Source organism: Camellia sinensis, chromosome 11 (genome assembly GCF_055761805.1).
Source record: "Camellia sinensis isolate YWXY chromosome 11, ASM5576180v1, whole genome shotgun sequence".
In the NCBI taxonomy this organism is placed as follows: domain Eukaryota; kingdom Viridiplantae; phylum Streptophyta; class Magnoliopsida; order Ericales; family Theaceae; genus Camellia; species Camellia sinensis.
In genome coordinates, this window is record NC_138971.1 from 78,669,925 (window position 1) to 78,697,174 (window position 27,250).

The 27,250-nt window shown below is 33.6% G+C and overlaps 1 protein-coding gene across 9 annotated transcripts; it reads left to right on the top strand.

The window, feature by feature from the left end:
* The first annotated feature begins 5,610 nt into the window (after positions 1–5,610).
* Positions 5,611–21,249, top strand: LOC145788859 (cytochrome P450 CYP749A22-like). Of its 9 annotated transcripts, none has more exons than XR_014344170.1 (5): positions 5,617–5,971; positions 6,185–6,408; positions 6,521–6,753; positions 11,469–11,847; positions 12,315–12,827. XR_014344170.1 is itself a non-coding variant. In XM_082894182.1 (4 exons), the coding sequence occupies exons 1-4, from the start codon at positions 5,701–5,703 to the stop codon at positions 21,030–21,032; spliced, it is 744 nt and encodes a 247-aa protein (XP_082750308.1). In that variant the 5' UTR covers positions 5,611–5,700; the 3' UTR covers positions 21,033–21,249. The 9 variants fall into 9 exon arrangements, 4 of the variants coding, with proteins under 4 accessions (XP_082750308.1, XP_082750305.1, XP_082750307.1 ...); XR_014344166.1 differs by lacking the exon at positions 12,315–12,827 and adding an exon at positions 21,017–21,249 and having other exon boundaries at positions 5,634–5,971; XR_014344169.1 differs by lacking the exon at positions 12,315–12,827 and adding an exon at positions 21,017–21,249 and having other exon boundaries at positions 5,634–5,971; positions 11,675–11,847.
* The last annotated feature ends 6,001 nt before the right edge of the window (positions 21,250–27,250 follow it).

Genomic DNA, 27,250 nt, shown 5'->3' on the forward strand with positions numbered 1-27,250 from the left:
AGAAGTGGCAGAGTAATGGCAGAGAAAGTTTTGTTTAGCAGCCTTCTGCTCTGTCTCACTTGCAAGCTGGGGTTAAGAAGAAGACAAAAGCGAAGAACAAGACAATGGAGAGATCGAGGCAATCGTTAAAGACAAGGGTAGGTCTAGCTCTGTCGGTCAGGCGCTGTGATTGTTGAAATTGTGTGCCAGACACGACAATCAAAGAAGACGATTGGGAGAGAGAGAAACTATAACAGAGGAGAGAGAGAAATATGTATATTATGTATATGTATACCATATGTATATATTGTGTATATATGTATGTCGTATATTGTATATATGTACGTGCATCTATATGTTATGTATATGTACATATGCATGTGTCTGTATGTATGTGTGTATTTGTATGTCTGTCTGAATATGTATAGGTATCTCTATGTATTTGTATTTGTATTTGTATATGTATATGTATGTATATGTATTTGTATATACATATGCATGTATATTTTGTATGTATATGTATATGTCTGTATATATTTTCTATGTGTAGTATACTATTGTATGTTGTATATATACTGATGTATTTGTGCATCACTTAAATACGGTTAAAACCTTCCTCCTCTCCGTATGAGATACTGTTAGGTATGTCTGTTGATTACACCACCTTTTCTCCTTTCACGTGAAATGTGTTAGGCTTTGAAGCTCACTCAGTTAAAACCTTCCCCCTTCTCCGTATGACACACAGTTAGGTATGCTTGTTGGTTACACTAAATTTTCTCCTTTCAAGTGAAACGTGTTAGGATTTCAAGTTTACTCGGTTAAAACTTTTCTCCTCTCCGTATGAGATATAGTCAGGAACGCATGTTGGTTACACCACCTCATCTCCTTTCACATGAAACGTGTTAGGAAGTTTACTCGGTTAAAACATTCCCTATTTTCGTATGAAATACGATTAGGTACGCCTGCTAGTTACATCACCTTTTCTCATTTCTCTTGAAACGTGTTAAGATTTCAAGTTTACTCGGTTAAAACCTTCTCCCTCTCCTTACAAGATACAGTTAGGTATGCCTATTAGTTACACCATATTTCCTCCTTTTGCGTGAAATGTGTTAGGATTTGATAAGTTTTTTTATAGGACCATATCTTGTATAAATCTTCCAAATAAGACTTATAAATAATTTACCCTAAATATTTTTCCTGTTCACTCGTCTATTTTTAACTTAAAATAATTAAGATTGGATTTTCATTATGTTTTGTTGGATTCAATTTATGATTTGTTAAATGCGGATATAATTATGTTTTGATGGATTCAAAGAATGTTTTGATTTTTAACTTTTGTTTGGCAAAAGAAAAATATACTTTATGAAATAAATAAAAATAATAATTTTCATAATTATATCATCCGCAATAAAAGAGCTTGATTACCAATTTATTTTGAAATTTTTTTTGAAGAATTAATTAATATGAATACGATGTATGTGATGGATTCCACTGCCCCAGTATTTTATTTATTTGATTAAATTCTTTTTAGTATTTACAATTTTTTATATTTTTTTATTCTATTAAAAATCAAGAATTTGTTCAACTAGATTAAGTCATTTATTTTAAGATTAATTGATTATTTTTAACCATCAAATCCCTGTGAGTTCGACCTTGTTCTTGCCCTGTTTATACTCTAATTTCAATTGTTTACTAAATAATAGTAATACTAAATTTGTCTTTAATATTTTTTTTTTTACTAGATTACATAAAAAATCTATAAAAATTAAATAATGAAATTGAATAAAATATCAATTAAATAAAATACAAAGAAAAATTTACAATAAAACACCAATAAAACATCTACCAAAATCTATTTAAAAAATTAAATAAATAGGCATCAATACAAATTAAATAAATTTATTTTATTTTATTTTTTAATTGAGATTTCTAAATTTTATTTTACTAAATACAATAGATAATAAAATTAAATACTTGGAGGGCAAATTTGTCATTTTATAACATAATCCCATGGGATTCCAATCCCACCATTTTTATCCCACATCTCCCTAAAACACAATAGTCGAACATATATGGGATTCATAGTTTGGTGGGACTTCTAATCCGACCTAAAAATTCTCAACTAAATAATGAACTCCATAGTAGATTAGATATGGAGTCCAATCCCCCCCCCCCCCTCTCCAATCCTTCCAAACAAACACCACCCAACATTAGTGCATCATGATGGAAGAGTTGAGAGAGAGTGATGACAAACGATAACGGATAGTAGGCAAATGGCTGAAGGTAGCGGGGGAGATGGAGAAATGGGGAAGTAGTGGTGGGTGGCAAGGGAGATGGACTACGGGAGAAGGAAAGGTTGTGTGAGGTGGTTGGTGGAGGAAGGGCCAGAGTTAGGGATTTTCAGATTAGGTTTTTACAATGATTTGGGAAAGAAAAAGAAGTTAGGGGTATGTTTATCATTTGGCATTGTATTTTGATTTAGACTTATTTATTTATCTTTTAATGTCAACTCTCAACTTAAGTGCGCGTTGCACAAATTTTGTCAATTTTGTTAGAATTAGTAACAATAGAGATGTAAAACGCAAAATGTGCCTAGGTATTTTTTAAACATTGGGGGAGGTGAAGTGTTTTGAGCTCATATAATAAGGAGGTTAAAATAAAATTTTCAAATATATATTAATGTTTAAACAAAGATAAACATACGAAGAGTAGGTGTGTGTCGAAACCTCTAAGTAGAAAAAAATTCACAATGTTAATTTTTTTTTTTGAAATAATTAAATAAATATTTTAAAATTGGTACATGGTTGGATTAGGAAAGAAATTGTTAGTTTAATTTGTGAAAATTTTATATGAATAAAAACTTAATTAGATAATAAATAAGCAAATGAAGTCGGCCAAATTTGGATACCCTTGTGACGGGATATGTGTAACCATCAAGTAGAAAACCAAGTAAATGAAGTGGGCCAAATTTGGTATTTAAAAAATATAAAACTATATTGAATGACACATAGGTAGGAAAACTTATTATCTTTCTATTATCTTGCCTACTGATAGGTGTAACCATTAAGTAGGTGGAACCATCAAGTAGAAAAATAAGTAAATGAAGTGGGCCAGCCAAATTTGATATTTAAAAAATATTAAACTATATTGAATGGCACATAGGTAGGCAAACTTATTATCTTTCTATTATCTTGCGTACTTAGGTGTCACCATAAAGTAGGAGACATCAAATAATAGGTGTAACCATTATTTTTTAATATTAGGGCTCATTGAGCTTTCATAATTTACTTTTTTAATTTTTTTAACGGAATTGTTTCAGACTCCTAGTAGGGTGACCCCCAAGACTTTTAATGGAGTCTGATTGGCCAGTAATATTTTATTTTATTTTATTTTTTTTCCTTTCAATAACCAACCCCACGTGGTGTGGGGATGGTGGGGTGGGAGGCAAGTGGGGTCCCAATCACGGTTCTTTTTTTAAATAGAAATTAATTTGATAAAAATAAACACAAAAGAATATATTTTTAAATTTTTAAAAAATAATATCAAGCATGTAAGAAAATATTTGTTTTTTTTTTTATTTAAAATTTTTCACCCGACAAGTTGTTAGATTTGTTTTGAGAAAATATATTTTAAAAGTCAACCAAAGAGCCTTGCGTGATCTTTTGCTTCTTAGGGGTTGTTTGAAATGTTCTAAATAAGTACACTTTTTGACTTTTTATAAAATATGAATTGAATTTAAAGTGATGTAAAAGAGAGGTAATGTAACTTAAATAGAATAATAACTTTTTAATTTTTTAACTTTTTTTAAAGATACCAAACTCAGCCTTAAACTACGCTGGCCTGTATGATTGACCAAATCAAATAGTGCCTGCAGGTCAACTAAACAAATGAAGCCAATGTGTTTCACAAACAACTTATGCACCGTTTGGTAAGCAGTTGAAATTATAGTTTCGCCTATTGATTTAAATATGTTATTTATTTTGAGTTTTTAAATCATAATTGTACACTCATTTCTCAAAACTTAATTTAAAATATAATCATTAATCTTCAAAACTCATAACCAAACACATAATTCAAAACTCAATTCAAATTAATATTTTAATATTTTAAATATTTAAATATTTTTAAAATATTTTAATTTTGTTAAGATTTTAAATATTTTAATATTTAAATATGTTACAATTTTTTTTAATTTTTTGAATATTTTTAAATATTTTAATTCAAAATATTACGATTATAATTTTTAAAATTTTAAAATATTTTATAAAAATAAATTCAAACTCTATTTTATAAAAATATTTTTAAATATTTTAATTTTTTGTTATGTATTTGGTTACGATTTGAGTGTAGAGTTGTGAAAGTAGTATGGAGTTTCGAATTATGTGTTTGGTTATGAGTTTTAAAAATAATTTCTTAATTGAGTTTTGTTTTATGTGTTTGGTTACGATTTGAGTGTAGAACTGTTTTTAAATTTAAAATATTAACATTTTAAATTATTTAAATTTTTTGAATATTTATTTAAATTTTTTACTTATTAAATTTTCTAGATTATTTAAATTATTTAAATATTTATGACTTAAATTTTTTGAATATTTATTTTGAAAAAAAATTATTTCCTTTGTAGTATTTTCAATTAAAAAATTGATTAATATTATTTTTTGTTAATAATAAATTTTTTTAATTGAATTTTAAAAAGAGTTTGGTTATGTGAGTGTTGATCAGAATTTTCAATAGCGTGAAAGTAGTGTGTTTTGTTATGAATTATAACAATTTGAATTAAGTTTTGAAAACTCTTTCCAAAACTCATAACCAAACAAATTTTCTTACTTCACATGTCAAATCAAACTTTCAAAACTCAATTTCACACTCAATTCAAAACTTAATTCAACAATCTACTTAAAAATCATAACCAAACAAATTTTCTACACTCAAATTATAATTTCACAACTCACAAACTCAAAATATAACTTATACGCTCAAATAATATTTACAAAACTTTACCAAACACAACCTTAGTTTTTCATCTATGTCAACTTAATGATTCCCAATGCATTTATGTCAAATATGCCTGCAGGCCAACTAAAATGAAGCCAAGCAGTGTGTTTGGTTTGAATTTTTGGATTAAATTTTTTAAAAATTGATTTTTCTAGTTTTTATGTTTTTTTATTTTTAGTGAATATTTTTAAAATTTTAAACATATTTTTTTTTACTTTTTTAGATACACCTTACTTAGATGTATCTAAAAAGTAAAAAAATTATGAAAAAATATTTTAAAAAATTAATAAATACATAAAAATACAAAAAAATGTAGTGAATTCTTGTATTTTTTTTGTATTTTTATATTTTTGGTATTTAGTGAATTTTTAAAATATTTTTTTTATAATTTTTTTACTTTTTAGATGTATTTATGTTAAGTGTGTCTAAAAAGTAAAAAAATTATTTAAAATATTGAAAAAATTTAATAAAAATAAAAAAATACAAAAAATAAAAAAGTAACATCTTTAAAAAGTATTTTTTGAAAAGTAAAAACATACGATATGTTTCACAAAACAACTTAGTTTTTGTAACAATGATTCATCCCACTAAAAACATCACCACTAATATCAACTTAATGATTACCAATGCATTTATATATATATATATATATATAAACACCGACCTTGAAATCGTCAGTTGAGTGTTGGGGGGAAGGAACATAAGGCTGTGATTGTGGAGGTAGCCATGGTAGCCTTCCTTTTAACTAGTCTGTGCGTTTTCTTCCCTTTGGCTATATTCATAATAAAGTTCCTGCACAAGGTATGGTGGACTCCGATCCGGGTACAATATATGATGGGTTTGCAGGGAATCAAAGGCCCTTCTTATAGCTTCCTTCATGGAAGCACCAAGCAGATCATGAACATGAGAAAGGAATCCTTCGCCACTGCAATGGACTTATCACATCATATATTCTCAAGAATTATGCCTCACATTGATGCATGGATCCAGCTATATGGTAAAACTTCTGTTAGTATTTTCCGTCGCAGAACTTTCTTTTTTCTTTTTATCTTCGATAAAGAAGTATAGGAGGGGGAGACCAACGCTACTGGACTTAACCATAAGAGTCCCTGCTAGCTTTAGAGCTTCGACAAGTTATAATATCTTTGGTAATACTTATCAATAATCAAGTTCGTTACTTTTATTTTAATTTTGGTTATATTTGGAGCAGGTGAAAATTATCTTCAATGGCGTGGTCCTCAACCTCAATTAGTTGTCACTGAAACTCAGCTGATTAAGGAGATATTGAACAACAAAGATGGAGCCTTTGTTAAAACGAAGCCTAGTAGTTACGGTAAGAAGCTAATTGGAGATGGGATTGTAGTAACTCGAGGTGAAAAATGGTCCAAGTTACGTAAAATCTCCAACTATGCTTTCCATGCGGAGAACTTGAAGGTAATTCTTCTTTTTACATCATCGAATTTTCTGTTCGTGAAGGATGATTAGTTATGAGGTATGCTGTAGATATTGTACCAACAATTTCAGAGAAGGGCTCGTGCGTGTGCAGGAAATGGTCCCAGCAATGACAGCAAGTGTGGAAACCATGCTAGAAAGATGGAGACATCGTGAAGGAAAGGCAATTGAAGTATACGAAGAGTTCAAGTTGCTAACATCAGAAATTATTTCACGAACAGCTTTTGAAAGTAGTTACTTGGAAGGGAAGAATATATTTGACATGTTGATTAAGTTGAGCACAATCATATCAAGGAATGAATTCAAGATTCGCTTTCCTGGCATCGGGTACACTCCTCTTCTTGAATTTCAATCCTCTCTATTTAGTAGGATTAATAAGTTAAGAGAAATATTAGAGATCATGAAAATTTTGTCATGAAAAGGATCATGAAAAATTTGTGACCCTTAGATTACTTTAATTACTGTGTGGTGCTTTATTGTAAGTGTAATCCAAAGGTCACAAATCTTTCATGACCATTTTCATGAAAAACTTTTCATGATACCTAGCATTGCTGATAAGTTAAGGCTCAAAGCATAAGAAAGCATGAGAGTATCAAGAATCCTAACTAGTTTACATGAACTACGATCCTTGGGATTCCCCTAGTAGCATTTACTTGCACTATAATATATAAGAGTTTTAGGTACCGAACTTTTTTGTTTTGAAAAGTGAAAATTTTGGTAAAAAAAAACTTTAGAAGACAAATTATTGTCATCATGAGAGTCGTCACTAACGCTTCATTTATTTTGGCAGAAAAGATTTTCTACAAAAAAAATTTCAAAAAACATTTTCTATAGAAAACTCTTTCGAAAAATGCTTTCCACATAAAAACTTTTTTTAATGTTTGGTTGCGTTCTTGAAATTAATATACTAGTTGTTACATTAGTGGTGGTGGTAGTGGCGGCAGTAAGGTGGAGGTAAAAGTGGAGGTGTTGGAGATAGTGGTGGTGGTAGTGATGCAGCGGTGGTGGCGGCAGTGGCAGTAGTAGTGTGGTGGTAGTAATGTGGTAGAGATGGTAGTGGTGGTGGCTATGGGATAGTGGAGGTTGTGGCGGTGACTATACTGATGGTGGTGGAGGTAATGGTAATAGTGGTAATGTGGTGGCAATAAATAAAATTTAAGTTTGGAAAATGTTTTTTGTCTTTTAAAAGTGAAAAACATTTTATATCCAAATATGATTATTTTTCCATTGGTCATAGAAAATATTTTCCGTTGACTTTTGTTTTCTATTGTACCATACAACAAAAAATGCGGAAAATATTTTTCTAGAAAACATTTTTGTCTAAACAAACGAAGCTTAAAAGTGATAAATGATAAGAATACAGTTCTGCTGCAAGACCAAGAAAACAAAGATGAGTCAAAGATGAGTCAGTTATTGCACCATCACAGCAGAGCAAAGTACATCGACTCTCAGCATCTCCAGCAGCACCAGATTAATTCTCATCCATCATAACTAACTACTAACTACTTACTGTTACAGAAGTTAGTTAGGTAACCTTTCTTAGTTAGGATCATAGTTATGTTAACCGTAGTTGAGTTAACAGTTGTAACCATCTTCTCTATAAATTGTAATAGTTTCAGATGAATGAGGTATGAAAAAATAGGATTCAAATTCAAAATATTCTTTATGGTATCAGAGCACCGAATGCTCTAGCGAGCTCAAAGGTCCTTCCATGGCTTCCATGGATTCTTCATTTCAACTTCCTGCAAATCTAAAACTTTTGGTTTCAAACCTGAGTGCATTTGTCACTGTAAAGCTTGATGTTAGCAATTTCATTATATGGAAAAATCAACTCTTCAATATTCTTCGTGCTACTGGATTGCTTGGATATGTGAATGGATCTCTTGTTCCTCCTTCTGAAATGATCACTGACAAAGAAGGTGTGAGTGTTCTGAATCCTGAATTTGCACATTGGCACACTGTTGATGCTCACCTCTTGAGTTGTATCACTGCAACTCTTTCTCCTTCAATCTTTACTTCTGTATGCCATTGTAAAACAAGTTTTGAAGTTTGGTATAATCTTGAGAAGCGATTCACCTCTCTCTCAAGATCACACATTCATCAGCTTAAGAATAAGCTGCATAACATCACCAAAACTTCTCCCTCAATGGAGGAATATCTTGCACAAATCAAGGATATCGCTGATCAATTGGCTTTGGCTGGATCTGCTGTTGATGATGAGGATTTAGTTCTCTTGACTCTCAATGGTTTGCCAACAGAATACGGTGCATTCAACACTACAATTAGAGCCAAAACAGATCCAATTTCAATGGATGTTTTATCTTCGCTTCTCTGTTCTGAGGCTATTCATATTGAAAGTACTTCTAAAGCTTCTTCTAGTTCACACATGGCTTACTCTGCTTCCAATACTGCTTCATCACAGTCTCGGAATTCTGGTTCTCGAACTACTTATCGAACCAACTTTCACAGAGGAGAGCGCACTGATTCACGAGGTGGTAGGTTTTCTTCTCGTGGTCGCAGAGGTGGCCGCTCAAATTTTACTTCTGTCATCTGTCAAATTTGTGGCAAGAATAATCATAGTGCTTTCAATTGTTGGCACCGATTGGACTCTTCTTTTCAGCCATCTGCTTCTTTAATGCCTTTTCATCATTCATCCGATGGATCAAATAAAGCCTATGTTGCTTCTACATCACATCCTCCTGAGAACTGGTATTTGGATTCTGCTGCTTCCAGTCATATCACGCATGATCTTCAGAACTTGAATATGTATCAACCCTACGAAGGTCATGATCAGGTAATGGTTGGTGATGGTGTTTCTCTTCCCATTCAGCATAAGGGTAATGGTCTTCTCCCTACTCCTTCTTCTTCTTTCCAGCTTCATAATATCCTTCATGTTCCACAAATTTCAGCCAATTTGATTTCAGTTCATCAATTGGTTAATGATAATAATTGTACTATAACATTTGATGTTGATCATTTCATTATTCAGGACAAGACAAGTAAGGCTGTCTTGTACAAAGGTGTTTCCTCTCAAGGCCTTTATCATCTTCCAGCTGCTCTTCCTAAATCTCTTCCTCGTCAAGCATGCTTCAGAACTACTACTTCTTCTCATGACATATGGCACTCTAGACTTGGTCATCCATCTACTTACAAATTTAGAGTTCTTTGTAATAGGTTTCAGTTGTCTGTACCTAGTAATAAAACTTCTGGTGTTTGCTCACCTTGTTGTGTTGCAAAGAGTCACAGGCTGCCTTTTAGCCTTTCTACTACTGCTGTTAATAAACCATTTGCTTTGATTCACAGTGATGTTTGGGGACCATTTACAGTTTCTTCTTCTCCTTCTCCATACAGATTTTATGTCTTGTTTGTTGATGAATATAGCAAATTTACATGGATATTTCCTTTGCATTATAAAAGTGAGGTTTTTTCCAAATTTTTGGAGTTTAAGGCTTTTGTGGAAAATCAATTTGAGGTTTCTCTTAAAATTTTGCGCACTGATAATGGTTCTGAATTTCTTAGCACTGCATTTCAAAATTTTCTCAAGAAATTTGGTATTGATCATCAATTAGCTTGTCCCTATACACCAGCCCAAAATGGTGTTGCCGAGCGTAAGCATCGTCATATTGTGGAAACTGCTGTTGCTCTTCTGCATCAATCCTCTGTTCCACTCACCTATTGGTTTGAAGCAGTTGCTACTTCTGTTTTTCTTATAAATCGCATGCCTAGTTCCAAGTTACAAGATCTCACTCCTTTTGAAAAATTATTTCATAAGTGTCCTGATTTTTCTTTCCTTCGTGTTTTCGACTGTCTTTGTTATCCTTGGTTGCGTCCTTATTCTGTTCATAAACTTCAACCCCGGTCTGCTCCTTGTGTTTTCTTAGGCTATGTTCCTGCGACTAAGGGATATCGGTGTCTCGACCATTCTTCCAACAAAATATATATATCTCGTCATGTCACTTTTCATGAACACATTTTTCCTTTTTCTTCATTGTCTTCTTCCCCATTTGTTTCACCACCTGGTTCTTCCTTCTCATCTTTCTTTTGGCCAGCTTCTGTTCCTCCTACCAGATCTGGTGTGACATCACAGTCTATCTCTTCCTCTGTGTCTGCTCCGTCCAGTTCTGTTCCATCTATTGCTACTCCTACTACATCTCCTATCTCTGCTGGTTCCTCTTCTGTCTCTCCTCATTCTGCTCCCTCTTTATGTGTTGATTTCTCATCTTATTCTCTTCCTCATCCTTCTTGTTCTTCTGCCAATGTTCATCCTATGACTACTGAATACAGTTCTGCTGCAAGACCAAGAAAACAAAGATGAGTCAAAGATGAGTCAAAGATGAGTCAGTTATTGCACCATCACAGCAGAGCAGAGTGCATCGACTCTCAGCATCTCCAGCAGCACCAGATTAATTCTCATCCATCATAACTAACTACTAACTACTTACTGTTACAGAAGTTAGTTAGGTAACCTTTCTTAGTTAGGATCATAGTTATGTTAACCGTAGTTGAGTTAACAGTTGTAACCATCTTCTCTATAAATTGTAATAGTTTCAGATGAATGAGGTATGAAAAAATAGGATTCAAATTCAAAATATTCTTTAAAAAGATCATCCCAAAAAGTTAAAAAAAAAACCTTTTGCAACAAAATTTTGAAAATGTCGCTAGTAAGTATACTTTTAGGAACAAAATACTTTAGTGTGAAAATGATTACTTTTTTTTTTTTCTTTCTTTCTAAAATTTTGGTCACAAAAGAACAATAATTCATCACTAAAAATATAAAAATGACACTGCCAGCAACTATAATATTTTATTCGTAAAAAGTCTGTTTCTAAAACCTTAATTTGTTGTAGGGGTGGCATCAAACATGTCTCTTTTACGTGTCAATTAATCAATTCCAAATTTGCTGAAAATTTGTGAAGTCAAATGATGACATTGAGTTGGTATCAAAAGTCCTAACTAGTTTACATGGTCTAGGATCTTTGGGGCACCCTTGCTAACAACTACTTGGCATCAGACATGCCAACTAATCAATTTCCAATTTGCAGGAAATTTGTGAAATCAAACGATGATACTGAGTCATATAGAATAGAACATGCAATTCGAGACTTAATCATAACGATGATACAAAAAAGAGAAGAGAAAGTGGTGCAAGGAAAATCGGACAACTAGGGGAGTGACTTTCTTGGATCACTTATAAAGTTTTACCATGATGCTGATGATAACAGTAATGTTTCAATTGACACTGTGATAGACGAATGCAAGATATTCTACATTGCTGGACAAGAAATCACTAATGGCTTACTAGCTTGGAGCATTTTTCTCCTAGCAATCCATTCAGATTGGCAAGAGAAAGCAAGGAAGGAGGTGCTTGAATTGTTTGGCCAACAAAACCCAAGTCCAGAAGGCATCGCAAGATTGAAGAGTGTAAGCAATTTCAACTCTCTAATCATCATCCATTAATGTATGCATATTATCATTTCATATCAAATGCAGACGATATCAATACTAAACTTCTAAGAAAACACAAAACACTTCTATCTTAGAGGCACCTGACAAAACTCGTGAAGTCAATTGCTGGACTAGCCTAGAGTGGTTAGTCTTCTACGTAGAAATTGGTCATGCGTTTTACATGTTATCATAGTTAGGTCATTCCTATGCCAAGATGGGGATGTCCCATATTGGATAAAGATGATGTCCATAATGGACTTATAAGATGACGCAAAATGAGTCTATCTTATAGGCTCTTTTTGGGCCTGGATCCTAAAGGGAGAAATTTGTGAGACTGTTGTTGGGTTGGGATATAGAAAAACATTTTTTTAGGTACAGTTGGGTCGTAAATCTGACAATGCGAAATAAGATTAAGTTTCTAATCATTTATTTTTTTCTTGTAGATGAGCATGATCTTAAATGAAACTCTAAGGTTGTATAATCCAGCAGCCAATATGTGGAGAAAAGTTGAGAGGGAAGTCAGATTGGGAAAGCTTGTTCTTCCAGCCAATATGGATGTCTATATTCCATCTCTAGCACTCCACCATGACCCTAATATATGGGGAAAAGATGCTCACCTTTTCAAGCCAGAGAGATTTGCCGAAGGGGTGGCTAAAGCAACTAATAACAACACAACAGCATTCATTCCATTTGGTTTAGGACCTCGAATGTGTGTGGGTTTGAACTTTGCAGCAGCTGAAACCAAGATAGCGCTCTCAATGATTCTGCAACGCTATACATTCACCCTCTCGCCAACTTATGTTCACTCACCAATGCAAATGCTTACTATTCGCCCAAAGCATGGAATTGAAGTCATATTCCATGCATTGTAAATTTCAGTTGTAGCTTTTCTCTTATCAATGTGAGCAAACTCGTAAACTGTTGACAATATATGTTCTGTATTTGTATGTGTTCTGTATCTGGGTGTTGTTCTGTATCTGTGTGTTCTACTCTGTGTTGCTGTCTTGCTGATGCTGTGCTGCTGGTCTGTGTAAATGGTGTGTTCTTGGTGAATGCTATGATCATGGTCTGTGCCAGATTAGTTTGAATGCTTTGCAGTTTTGTGTGGGAGTTTTGGGGTGATTGGTTCTGCTGGTTTTTAGAGTAGAGATCATCAACAAGTGATGATCTGGTTTTGTTGCTGAAATGATGATCTGCTGCTGGTGGGAAATAATCTGATGAAGCAAAATTCTCTGCAGGCTGCTGCTGTTATGTGGATGTTTTTTGTTTATGTTGATGGGGTTGAGCCGCCTTCCACAAGTTCACTCTCTTGCTGCTGTTGAACTGATGGGGTTCTGTTATGCACTGTTGGGGTTTTCCTCTGCCCTTGCACTGCTGGGGTTGTGCTGCCTCTTTGATTTAAATTGTAGTTTTGTTTTGGTCCCTTTTCCTCTGGTTTTGCTGGTTTTATCTTCTTTGTTGGTCTCTCACCAACTAGGAGGTTGGAGCTTTGTTTAGCTCCAACCTCCTCTTTATTGATGTATCTTTTCATACTTTGTATGGTTTTTCATCAATAAAGGCTTTCGTTTTGCTGATAAAAAAAATATGCTTTCCGTTGAAATAAATTTCAAAATGGACAAAAAGTATCTGATATTGTGGAAGGAGCGATCCTTTTAATCTGTCCATTGCTTGGTTGTTCTCTTAAACGTCTAGTGTTTTCAATAATATATATATATATATATATAACATTTTTATACCATAAAGGAGAACACAATATGCTAAATAGGACAAACCAGTATTGAGGCATGGGTTGGGACACTTGAGACAATAGATTTGTCTTTATTTTTTTACCTCTTGAAAGTTTTGCTTCATCCTCCTCCAAGCTTTATAAAATCATACCAATGAAGTTAACATTAGTCTTTTGGTTAATCAAGAAAAACGTACGTCTTGGTCACAAACATATATGTGACCAAAATGAAGCTAAATTTTTGTGTGGAATATTGTGAAAAGAAAGTACAAAAACGGAGAAACAATGCAACAATTTTTCCACTCACTTCTAAACACATACAAAGGTCACATGAGAAGTTAAGATTGAATGCTGACACTCTTACGCTTTTGGTGAATATTGACTATAATCAATATGGTAAAGCTTGATTTTGGCTGTATATTTGGAGTATTGATCCAACAGGAAAAGTCTATAGTACATTTTGTTAAAAAAATGTACGGTACATAAAAAATCAATGGCTAGGATTGAGCCACATCATTAAAAGTGACCTGCTAAACAAGTCACTTTTTATAGTTATGAGTTAAAATCATATTTTTTCATAACTATAATCAAATTGATCATAACTTAGTTATAACCACATCTCATAACCAACACCATTTTGTTCATAACTAATATCACATATTTCATAATCATAATCACATATTTCATAATCATAATCACATATCTCATAACCAACACCACTTTAAACATAACAAATATGACACATCGCATAACCATTGATCACACATCTCATAACTACTACCCGCATAAATCATAACCACATCTCATAACTAGTCCCTTTGAGTCATAACCAACATCACATATCTCATAACCACTAGTCACATATCTCGTAGCCAATACCTTTTTGTCATAACCAACATCACATATCTCATAACCACTAATCACATATCTTATAATTAACACTTTTTTACTCATAACCACACCACTTTGATCATAACCAACATCACATATCTCATAACTACTAGTTACGTATCTAGTAACCACCATCACATATCTCATAACCACTAGTTACATAACCAATATCTTATAACTCATAACCATTAATACATATAGCATAACCTCATCCTTTGACACCACTTTGCTCATAATCATTACCCACATATCTCATAACCACTAACACATATAGCATAACTAAACACCCTTTGACATCACTTTGCTCATAACAATTACCCACATATCTCATAACCACTAACACATATACCCACATATCTCATAACCACTAACACATATAGCATAACCAAATATCCTTTGACACCACTTTGCTCATAACCATTACCCACATATTTCATAACCACTAACACATATAGCATAATCAAACACCTTTTGACACCACTTTGCTTATAACCATTACCCACATATCTCATAACCACTAACATATATAGCATAACCAAACACACTTTGACACCACTTTACTCATAACCATTACCCACATATCTCATAACCAACATCACATATATCATAACTACTAATCACATATCTCATAACCAAACACCCTTTGACTTGTAACTATACCATTCTGCTCATAACCAAAATTGCATATCGTATAATCACTAATCATATATCTCATTACCTTTACCCACATATGTTATAACCACATCTCAAAACCAGCACCCTTTGTTTCATAATCAATATCACATATATCATACGTCTTGGTCACAAATATATATGTGACCAAAATGAAGCTAAATTTTTGTGTGGAATATTGTGAAAAGAAAGTACAAAAAAGGAGAAACAATGCAACAATTTTTCCACTCACTTCTAAACACATACAAAGGTCACATGAGAAGTTAAGATTGAATGCTGACACGTTTACACTTTTGGTGAATATTGACTATCAATCAATATGGTAAAGCTTGATTTTGGCGGTATATTTGGAGTATTGATCAACAGGAAAAGTCTATAGTACATTTTGTTAAAAAAATGTACGGTGCATAAAAAATCAATGGCTAGGATTGAGCCACATCATTAAAAGTGACCTGCTAAATAGGTCACTTTTTATAGTTATGAGTTAAAATCATATTTTTTCATAACTATAATCAAATTGATCATAACTTAGTTATAACCACATCTCATAACCAACACCATTTTGTTCATAACTAATATCACATATTTCATAATCATAATCACATATCTCATAACCAACACCACTTTAAACATAACAAATATCACACATCGCATAACCATTGATCACATATCTCATAACTACTACCCGCATAAATCATAACCACATCTCATAACTAGTCCCTTTGAGTCATAACCAACATCACATATCTCATAACCACTAGTCACATATCTCGTAGCCAATACCTTTTTGTCATAACCAACATCACATATCTCATAACCACTAATCACATATCTTATAATTAACACCTTTTTACTCATAACCACACCACTTTGATCATAACCAACATCACATATCTCATAACTACTAGTTACGTATCTAATAACCACCATCACATATCTCATAACCACTAGTTACATAACCAATATCTTATAACTCATAACCATTAATACATATAGCATAACCTCATCCTTTGACACCACTTTGCTCATAATCATTACCCACATATCTCATAACCACTAACACATATAGCATAACTAAACACCCTTTGACATCACTTTGCTCATAACAATTACCCACATATCTCATAACCACTAACACATATACCCACATATCGCATAACCACTAACACATATAGCATAACCAAATACCCTTTGACACCACTTTGCTCGTAACCATTACTCACATATTTCATAACCACTGACACATATAGCATAATCAAACACCTTTTGACACCACTTTGCTTATAACCATTACCCACATATCTCATAACCACTAACACATATAGAATAACCAAACACACTTTGACACCACTTTACTCATAACCATTACCCACATATCTCATAACCAACATCACATATATCATAACTACTAATCACATATCTCATAACCAAACACCCTTTGACTTGTAACTATACCATTCTGCTCATAACCAAAATTGCATATCGTATAATCACTAATCATATATCTCATTACCTTTACCCACATATATTATAACCACATCTCAAAACCAGCACCCTTTGTTTCATAATCAATATCACATATATCATAACTACTAATCATATATCTCATAACCACTACCCACATATAGGGGTGTAAATTTGGCCCACGAGCTCGCGGTACACCCCAAGTCTACTCATGTCCTAGGTAGGCCCAACTAGGCTCGAGGCTAAACCCAACCTAAGATATGTGTTCTAGAGCCCGGCCCGACCCTGGTGTGTTATGGAGTGTGACCCATCTCGTGAGCTCGTCCCGAAATTTTCTTCCCCATCTGGCTTGACCCGACCCCAATGGTTCCCTACCCCCTTTGTCAGTGCAATGGTAAAAAATTTAAATCAAAACAATTTGAAAACCAACAATCAATTTTTATTTTATTTTATTTTATAGATATATATATATATATAAATTAACTCCTCCCTCCCAAGTCCTATAAATACCACCCCTCTCACATTTTATTTCTCACAAACAAATCTGTCTCTCAAACTCTCATTCTCTCTAAACTCTCAACTCTCTCAATTAATTTTGAAGTGCCATCCCTAAGTGACAATTGCAATTGATCACCTATCTCTATTTTAGATTTATTTTTAGTCATGGTATCTTCATTAAAGATAATAGAAATAATAATATACAAACGATATACTTTTTAAAATATCTATATACACTTATAGACATATATATATATATATATAATTTAACTAAATTTTAATAAAAAATATGCTGATAAAAATTATCTATGACGTGATTTTATTTTGTTGCACTAAATAATTTTTCTCCTAAATTTTTTTCCCAACTTTTCTTCATTTTTTTCTCCACTCAATTTTCTTTCTCTTGATTTGTCCTAGTTGTGCCTGAGCTCTCTCTATTTCTTAATCAGACTTCTCTATTTCGCTGAATCATCGAACGACCATCGTTGATATTTCTTCCTCACTGGATTCTTCTTCTCTATACTCTTGTGTCTCTGCAATAGATCCTTGAACTCGTCACTATTTTCTTTGTCTATTTCAACACTATTCATTTTGGTGACATTTCTTTATCTAGTAAATACATTTATCTCAAAACTCTGGCTCTTTCGCATTAATATGTCATACATATACAAACCTTTGGCCGTAGTTATGATTTTATCAATTTGTACATATGTTATAGAACTGTTGGGATATTTTTTTCAATTAAATTTTTGGAATATTTACCGATAAATCCCATCCAACAGACAGTTGCACCAATTGGTCCCAACGTTGCATCTGTTGTTCTAATTAGTCCTATGGGCATTGCTTCCGACCCCCAGTGGCACCCCCAGTGACGTGGCAGCGTGTGGTTGGCTGAAATCCAAAAAAAAAAACTATTTTTGCACCAATCAGGGACGACCCCCAGCACCCCCAGCTGGGGGTCTAAGTCATTTTCCTTAGTCCTATTACTGGGGAAATATCTTCCCGTTTGATCCTATTTCTCTTATTTGGTAACATTTAGTGGTCAATTATACCCTTCCTTTTCTATTAGGATGTTTTTGGTGGGATTAGTTGTGCATATTTGGCAAGTCAAAAATTGTAGTTGAAGATGTTTCCTTCATTACGTTAGGGTTTTGTGATTGTTGTGACGGGGTGTGTGGGAGGTGCTTTGTGTGCCGGACTGACGGAGAATCGGAATTCCGCTGTCGACATTCTTGGAATTCTGAAGGCATGGTTTGTTTTTGGTGATTGCGTGTTAGGATAGCTATGTTGCGTACATATGTCAGTTCAATTGTATGGTGTGCCACACCCAGGTCATTTGTCTGTGTTGGGCACATTCGTATTCAATGTTTTTATTGGGTTCATGTGTTTAAATCAGTGTGTGTGGTGCCACATTGGGGTCATTCATTTTAAATGGGTTGTTTCAGTTCAATGCAAAAAGTACAACAAGCCTTAGTGTACTTACCAATGTTGTGGCACCCAACAAACACCCTGAGCATGCCACGTGGCGAGCCATACTCCAAACCTCTAACACATGGGTTGTGGCAGGTGACCAACACCTATTCCAAAAACATAATATAACACCAAATAACACGGACACATGCGTAATCAACAATCTGGGTCTTTCGTGAATGTGAGCTTTATTCACAAGGATTTGCACAATTATATTCAAGCCGAGCGCAAAATAGAAATGAAGGATGGTGACGCGGAGTGTGCTTTGGCTTACTTATGTGCAAAAGCTGATGCTAACCCTTACTTCTTTTACAAGTATGACAAGGATCAAGAGAACCGGCTTGGCAAATTATTTTGGGTAGATTCAAGGTCTCGCCTAGACTATGCTGCATTTGGTGACGTGTTGGTCTTTGATACGACTTATAAAACGAATGCATATAACAAACCTTTTGTTATTTTCGTCGGGGTCAATAACCATTTTGAAACCACCATATTTGCATGCAACTTGCTTGTTGATGAGACAATTGCAACATACACATGGGTTTTGCAGAAGTTGTTAGAAACCATGGATAACAAAAGACCGGTGTCAGTGTTGATAGATGGGGATATGGCCATGCGTGAGGCAATACAAAAAGTCTTTCCAAATGCCAAGCATCGTCTATGTAATTGGCATATGCACAGAAATGCCAAGCGAAATGTTCGAGTCGATGGATTTGAAGGACATTTCAAGCATCTCATGGATCTTGATGCGAATGAGGTTGTATTTGAGGAAGCTTGGAGTAAGATGGTCAGAAAATATGGCCTTCAAAATAACAAGTGGGTATCAGAGACCTACAACAACAAAGGCATGTGGGCTCAGTCATATTTGCGTGGTCATTTTTTTGCTGGAATGAAGAGTAGTCAGTGTTGTGAGGGCATGCATGCTTTTTTCAATGAGTGCCTCAAATGAAAACTGAAACTATTCGAATTTGTTAGATGTTTTGACATGGCCCTTTATCGATTACGGAACAAAGAAGCGGATGCCGAGGCAAAAACTGACAACACTGATCCTTGTCTTACCATAATACTTTAGCCTCTAGAGAAACATGCAGCAACCATCTTTACCAGACGTTTGTTCTTAATGTTTCGTAATGAAATAATTGAGGAAGCATTGTTGATTTTTGATGGAAGGAAAGAGGAGTTCGATCATCGCATATACAAATTTTCAAAGTACACTGAATTTGGTTCCACATGGGAAGTGTCATACCATCCCGCAACTAGCATAATGAAATGTAGTTGCAAAAAGTTTGAGTTCTTTGGACTTCCTTGCAGCCACATGATTTCTGTGATGAAATGCGAACACATGACTGAAATTCTCCCAAGTTGTGTGATGTATCGTTGGACAAAGCAAGCAAGAAAGGTTGGTGAACAACATTGCCAAGCCCAATTCTCTAGCACTCTCAGACAGGAGACGCGTTTTGGGATACTTTGCTCTTCTTTTACTGAAATGTGTTACTATGCCTCACAAACATCTGAAGGATTTGAAGAGGCTAGGAATGCATTTTTCACTATGACATGTCGGATGAAGCAGTTTTGCATGGCCAAGGGAACTAATGTTGATGAAGGAAAAAGTTCACTGCCGCCATTTGGGGTTGGGGATTCGAAAGTAGTGAACACGAAGGGGAATACTGGGGGATCCTACATGGCTAAACCTCGAAAGCCAAGGCAATGCCAGTGTTGCAGGTATACATTATATTGTGCTTTGTGTCTTAATTTTGTTATTGTGAGGTAGTGTTGACATTTTTGTTCTCTTTAATGATTGGTGATTTACTTGACAATGTAGGGTCGTCGGCCACACAAGGAGAACTTGCCCCCAAAACGATCATAAAACGGGACAAGTGGGTAGCAATTTGTTTGAGGAATAGGATGATTATGATCCAATTGGTACTCCCACCCCTTTTACACCGAAGCGTCCCAGGAATAATATTAGGCCATGTAAGACCCACCCTGTGAAGAGACGACTTTTTGTCACTAATGTGGATACGTCTCCAGTGCAGTTGAGCAAGGATGTTAATGACTTGCGTAGTTGCGATGCACAAGTCGTCCAAAATTCAGCGTTCATTGATGCGGATACGTCTCTAGGTGATTACTTTTATGGCATCTTTTCAGTTCAAATTATGTTCATTTTGCTTACATTTGCTTTGCAAATTTTATGTGGCTGCTTAATTCTAATTTCTTGATATGCCAAGATAGATTTTAGCTAGAACATTTTGATGTCATAACTAATTATGATGTTTACAACTTGATTATGAAAATAAATAATTTACGAAAACAAAATGACAAAAGAGTGTGTAATGACCAATATATCAAAATTCAATTTGTTATGATTTGAATCATAAATTTCAAGTGAACAAACCTTAACGACAATTTAATTTGTTTTTGCAGGTGTTGCTATGGGTAATAGTTGCTATGATCGAGTAGGTGATATTGGAGCTAAACTAAGATTTTTTTTTAAAAAAAAAAATTGAGGACTTAAATTTGTTAGTATTTTGTATAAATACTCTTAAACGATGGTTGATGGATATTTGTTTTGTTGTATGGACTTAAATCTGTTAGTATTTTGATGGATATTTGTTTTGTATAAATTTCTAGCAAAGGCTATGAAGCCATTTTGTTTAGTGTTTTCGCTCATTTTCGAAGCAAATGCGCAACAGCAAGTGCATATAGAAAATTGAATGCCATTATTCAATCGTCTTTTCCCATAAAATATTCTCTTGAAAATGGCCAAACCATCATTTTAGCTTTGACAATTCTTTGCACAGTAGCATTTGCCACCAAAACGTCAATTGGAACTAATTGGCAGCATGCCTTGTTATTGTCGACCTCTTGTTTACTTTTATCATCGATGTTCTATGATTCGAGAATTTTATTTTTTTCATCTTGAAGAGTTCAGTTGGTACACCCTTCTCAATCTAGGGTCTTGGCCTTTTATAGCAATGAAAAGGATAAAGAAAGGTGATAGGCCTTTTACAGCTTTTAAAATTTTTATAAATATAAACTGAAAACTAAAAACGGAATAGTTACCAAACATACCATAATATTGTAATCAAGTCACAAAGTTTTGTGATATAAAATAGAAAATACATAACTGCATCACTAATTGGCGTAACGAAATTGTTTAAAATTCTAGAAAATCACAAATGTCGTAACTAATTTCCAAAATTTCATAACATTAACAAAAAATTATGTAAGTATCCACTAATTGGTGTAACAAAAACATCTAAATTTTTTAAATAATTTAATCACCAATCGGGATCTCTAATGATACAGATAAACACAGAATGTAATGACAATAATCAAATAATTTAATCCACGACTTATAGCCATGGAACAGAAAATGAGAGTTAGAGAAAATTAACCAATAGAGCGAAAGGAAAGGAAATATGAGTAAGAGAGACTGAACGGACTTGTCGTCTGTGAAAATAATGTCAAAGATGGTGTTGTTTCCGATAAGGAACATCGGGGATATCTACAGTGACAGTATGGAATGAGAGAGATGTTTGATAGATGAAGAGAGCTGAGATAGCAAAACAGTACAACAAAATCGTAATATTCATTTTCAATAGTTCTATAAGATATGTACAAATTGATAAAATCATAACTACGGCCAAAGATTTGTATATGTATGAAAGTTTAGAGAGAATGAGAGTTTGAGAGACAAATTTGTTGTGAGAAATAAAATGTGAGAGGGGTGGTATTTATAGGACTTGGGAGGGAGGAGTTAATTTATATATATAAAAAAAAAATAAAAAAAAAATTGATTGTTGGTGGAATTAACGGTTATATGACTCTTTCAAATTGTTTTGATTTAAATTTTTGACCATTGCACTGACAATGGGGGCGAGGAGCCATTGGGGTCAGGTCGAGCTAGATGGGAAAGAAAATTTCGGGGCGATCTCACGGGATGGGTCACACTCCATAACACACCAGGGTCAGGTCGGGCTCTAGAACACATAGCTCAGGGTCTTAGGTTGGGTTTAGACTCAAGCCTAGTTATGCCTACCCAGGGCACGAGCGGACTTGGGGTGTGCCGCGAGCTCATGGGCTAAATTTATACCCCTATATGTGGGTAGTGGTTCTGAGATATATGATTAGTAGTTATGATATATGTGATATTGATTATGAAACAAAGGGTGCTAGTTATGAGATGTGGTTATAATATACGTGGGTAAAGGTAATGAGATATATGATTAGTCATTACAAGATATGTGATTTTGGTTATGAGCAGAGTGGTATAGTTATAAGTCAAAGGGTGTTTGGTTATGAGATATGTGATTAGTAGTTATGATATATGTGATGTTGGTTATGAGATATGTGGGTAATGGTTGTGAGTAAAGTGGTGTCAAGGGGTGTTTGGTTATGCTATATGTGTTAGTGGTTATGAGATATGTGGGTAATGGTTATGAGCAAAGTTGTGTCAAATGGTGTTTGGTTATGCTATATGTGTTAGTGGTTATGAGATATGTGGCTAATGGTTACGAGCAAAGTGGTGTCAAAGGGTATTTGGTTATGCTATACATGTTAGTGGTTATGAGATATGTGGGTAATAGTTATGAGCAAAGTAGTGTCAAAAGGTGTTTGGTTATGCTATATGTGTTAGTGGTTATGAAATATGTGGGTAATGGTTATGAGTGGTTATGAGATATGTGGGTAATAGTTATGAGCAAAGTGGTGTCAAAAGGTGTTTGGTTATGCTATATGTGTTAGTGGTTATGAGATATGTGAGTAATGGTTACGAGTAAAGTGGTGCCAAAGGATGTTTGGTTATGGTATATGTGTAAGTGGTTATGAGATATGTGGATAATGGTTATGAGTGGTTATGAGATATGTGGGTAATGGTTATGAGCAAAGTGGTGTCAAATGGTGTTTGGTTATGCTATATGTGTTAGTGGTTATGAAATATGTGGGTAATGGTTATGAGTGGTTATGAGATATGTGGGTAATGGTTATGAGTAAAGTGGTGTCAAAGGGTGTTTGGTTATACTATATGTGTTAGTGGTTATGAGATATGTGGGTAATGGTTATGAGTGGTTATGAGATATGTGGGTAATGGTTATGAGTGGTTATGAGATATGTGGGTAATGGTTATGAGCAAAGTGGTGTCAAAGAGTATTTGGTTATGCTACATGTGTTAGTGGTTATGAGATATGTGGGTAATAGTTATGAGTGGTTATGAGATATGTGAGTAATGGTTATGAGCAAAGTGGTGTCAAAGGGTATTTGGTTATGCTATATGTGTTAGTAGTTATGAGATATGTAGGTAATGGTTATGAGTAAAGTGGTGTCAAAGGGTATTTGGTTATGCTATATGTGTTAGTGGTTATGAGATATGTGGGTAATGATTATGAGCAAAGTGGTGTCAAAGGGTGTGGTTATGCTATATGTATTAATGGTTATGAGTTATGAGATATTGGTTATGTGACTAGTGGTTGTGAGATATGTGATGTTGGTTATTAGATATGTTACTAGTAGTTATGAGATATGTGATGTTGGTTATGATCAAAGTGACGTGGTTATGAGCAAAAAGGTGGTAATTATAAGATATGTGATTAGTGGTTATGAAATATGTGATATTGGTCATGACAAAAAGGTGTTGGTTACGAGATATGTAACTAATGGTTATGAGATATATGATGTTGGTTATGACTCAAAGGGATTGGTTATGAGATGTGGTTATGATGTATGTGGGTAGTAGTTATGAGATGTGTGATTAGTGGTTATGAGATATGTGATATTAGTTATGACAAAAAGGTGTTGGTTATGAGATATGTGACTAATGGTTATGAGATATGTGATGTTGGTTATGACTCAAAGGGATTGGTTATGAGATGTGGTTATGAGATATGTGATCAATAGTTATGAGATATGTGATATTTGTTATGATCAAAGTGGTGTTGGTTATGAGATATGTGATTATGATTATGAAATATGTGATGTTAGTTATGACTAAAATGGTGTTGGTTATGAGATGTGGTTATGAAATATGTGATATTAGTTATGAACAAAATGGTGTTGGTTATGAGATGTAGTTATAGCTAAGTTATGATCAATTTGATTATAGTTATGAAGAAATAAGATTTTAGCTCATAACTATAAAAAGTGACTTGTTTAGCAGGTCACTTTTATTGACCTGGTTTTGAAGTAATATGGTATAAGTAAATAATTGAATATAACTAAGTTATGAGTTAATATGGTGATAGTTATGACTAATATGGTATAGGTTATGATATAAATCCATATAAGTTCATAACTAAATGTATGGTACACCTAAATGTACCATAGCATCACCCCAACATAGTAAAGCTTTTAATGGATAACACTTTCTATGTATAGCTTTGAATTTGCTAGCTTTGTTAGATCACCGATTGTATAAAAAGTTTATGCAGAAAGAGAATACACACAGTATTGTATTTTAATTTATGTAGCACAATCCCTCATATGCAACTCATTATGCATGTAGAAAGAGAATTTTTTTTTGATGTTTTGGAGCTATATTTTATACTAATAAAAACATATTTCTTGGGATAAACATTAACGTAAAGTACCAGGCCCCATTAATATGCACCAATCACATTGTTGCAACAAGCAGTTATAGCACTACGTAGCTTTGCTCACAACATGACATCTCCTGGAAAGGTAACTTTTTGAACAAAAAAATTAACTAAACAATGTGCAAAAATACACAAAAGAACGTGTACTTTGTTATTGTGTAAAAGTTTAGTAACACCTTAAAAACTAACAAATCTTATAAAGTTTTCTTACTTGAGTTGTCAAATGAAACCCATTTCAAAGAATAAATAGGTTACATATCATAGTCATGTCATGACCCCATCCCACTCCCAAATGGGATATTGTGGTAATCGGCCAGTAGTCACAGACTACCGAAGGCCTAACTAAACAAAACAAGTTAGACTCTTGTAATAATTGGGGCAAGATTTGTTTTAAATTGTGGAAGTCGTTTGCTTATCTGAAACATCCATCAAGGGCAGTGCATGCCTGTATGAAACAAAGCGTGCAACATTTTTTATTACATTAATTAATTTTCTTACAAGAAGTATATATTTTCTACGAGGGCATCTTTTCCAAAGCTAAGCACAACTTCATGAGCATAGTAAATACTACTTCTTCTTCACTAACATATACATATAACTTCAAGAGGCAAAACCTTCCATTTCAAGTCTTTTTCACCTACATACACATAAGGGAAATGGGTGAGTTAAAACATAGTGAATAGTACTATAATAAAGTAGTAATATGAATGTATATTGGTATGTATTTGAATGGTTACATTTAAGCCTTCAAGTGTGATAACCACACCTTGCACATCATTTTGCATTAATTTAATTATAGAAAATTTTAATTTTTTTTTTGCATTGTATGTGGTGTGATTCGTATGTGATTTATTTGATAGGGGATTTTGATTTGAATCAGGAATTGATAACCCATATGACTCAGAAACCTTTGAGTGATAAGTTTAATTGATTTAGTTTAGTGTGAAGAACCTAATAGGAACTCAATCAAAAATTTAAGTGAGATTAGTATTAATTAAGAATGATTAAATTGTGATTAATAGGTTAATTAAGTTAATTGTTAATCATGATTAAGTAGTGATTAATTAAGCTAATACATGATTAGAGCCTTAAATTAATCCTAATCTAATTCTATTCAATATATAAGTTAAGATGTGAGAAGTTGAGTTTGTTATATGCATTTTGCTGGAGAAAACTTAAGAGAACACTACAAAAAATTAAGGTTTTAGATATCAAAATTTAGGGACAAAATTATTTTTTAGGGACTAAATATTGTTGTTGCGAAAAGTGTAGTTATTATATTTTTAGCAACAAAAATAAAATATTAGTGATGAATTATTATCCTTTTGGGACCAAATTTTTTATCTAAAGAAAAAAATTCATTTTGAGACCAAATTATTTTGTCTCCGAAAGTCTATTTATTAGTGATATTTTTAAAATTTTGTCACTAAAAGCCTTGTTTTCGACTTTTCGGGACAACCTTTGTGATAACCCTGTTCCGCATTCTGCTAATTGATCTTTATTATAAATGTGATTATGTGTTTGATATGATTTTGAGTCTCATTTATATGAATATGTGTGACTTTGAATTTCTATCTATTCACTATAGAAAAATATGTTTGATTCCCTGCTCTAGAATTTAAATTGAAGGCCTTATCGGCCACAGAAGTCAAAATTGACTACGCCATTGTGATTAGCGTAATTTTTAGAGCCTACGGTGAAATTTGATTGAAAAATTATTCGGATCAGATTAAATAGATTAAATTGATGATAAAGTGCTCAATTAAATTAGTATTAATGAAATGTGATTAAGAGAGCTTTTATAAAGGGCTAATTTACACTCTCATTCATTTGTTTTTGAGCTCAAATTAGATTTTGCTCTCTAGAGAGAGAGAGAACCAAAATTAGAGAGAGAGAGAGGGAGCTCAAATTGAAGGTTGAACTAAAGGCTTGAGAATTGGAGGTTAAACTCAAAGAATTAGCTAGAATTTGGGTGTTTGAAGCTCCTAGGTGAGTGGATGCATAAGTTTGAGCTTGTAATTTTGTAAATTCAAGGTTTAATTGTGATCAAGAACATAACTTGAATTGA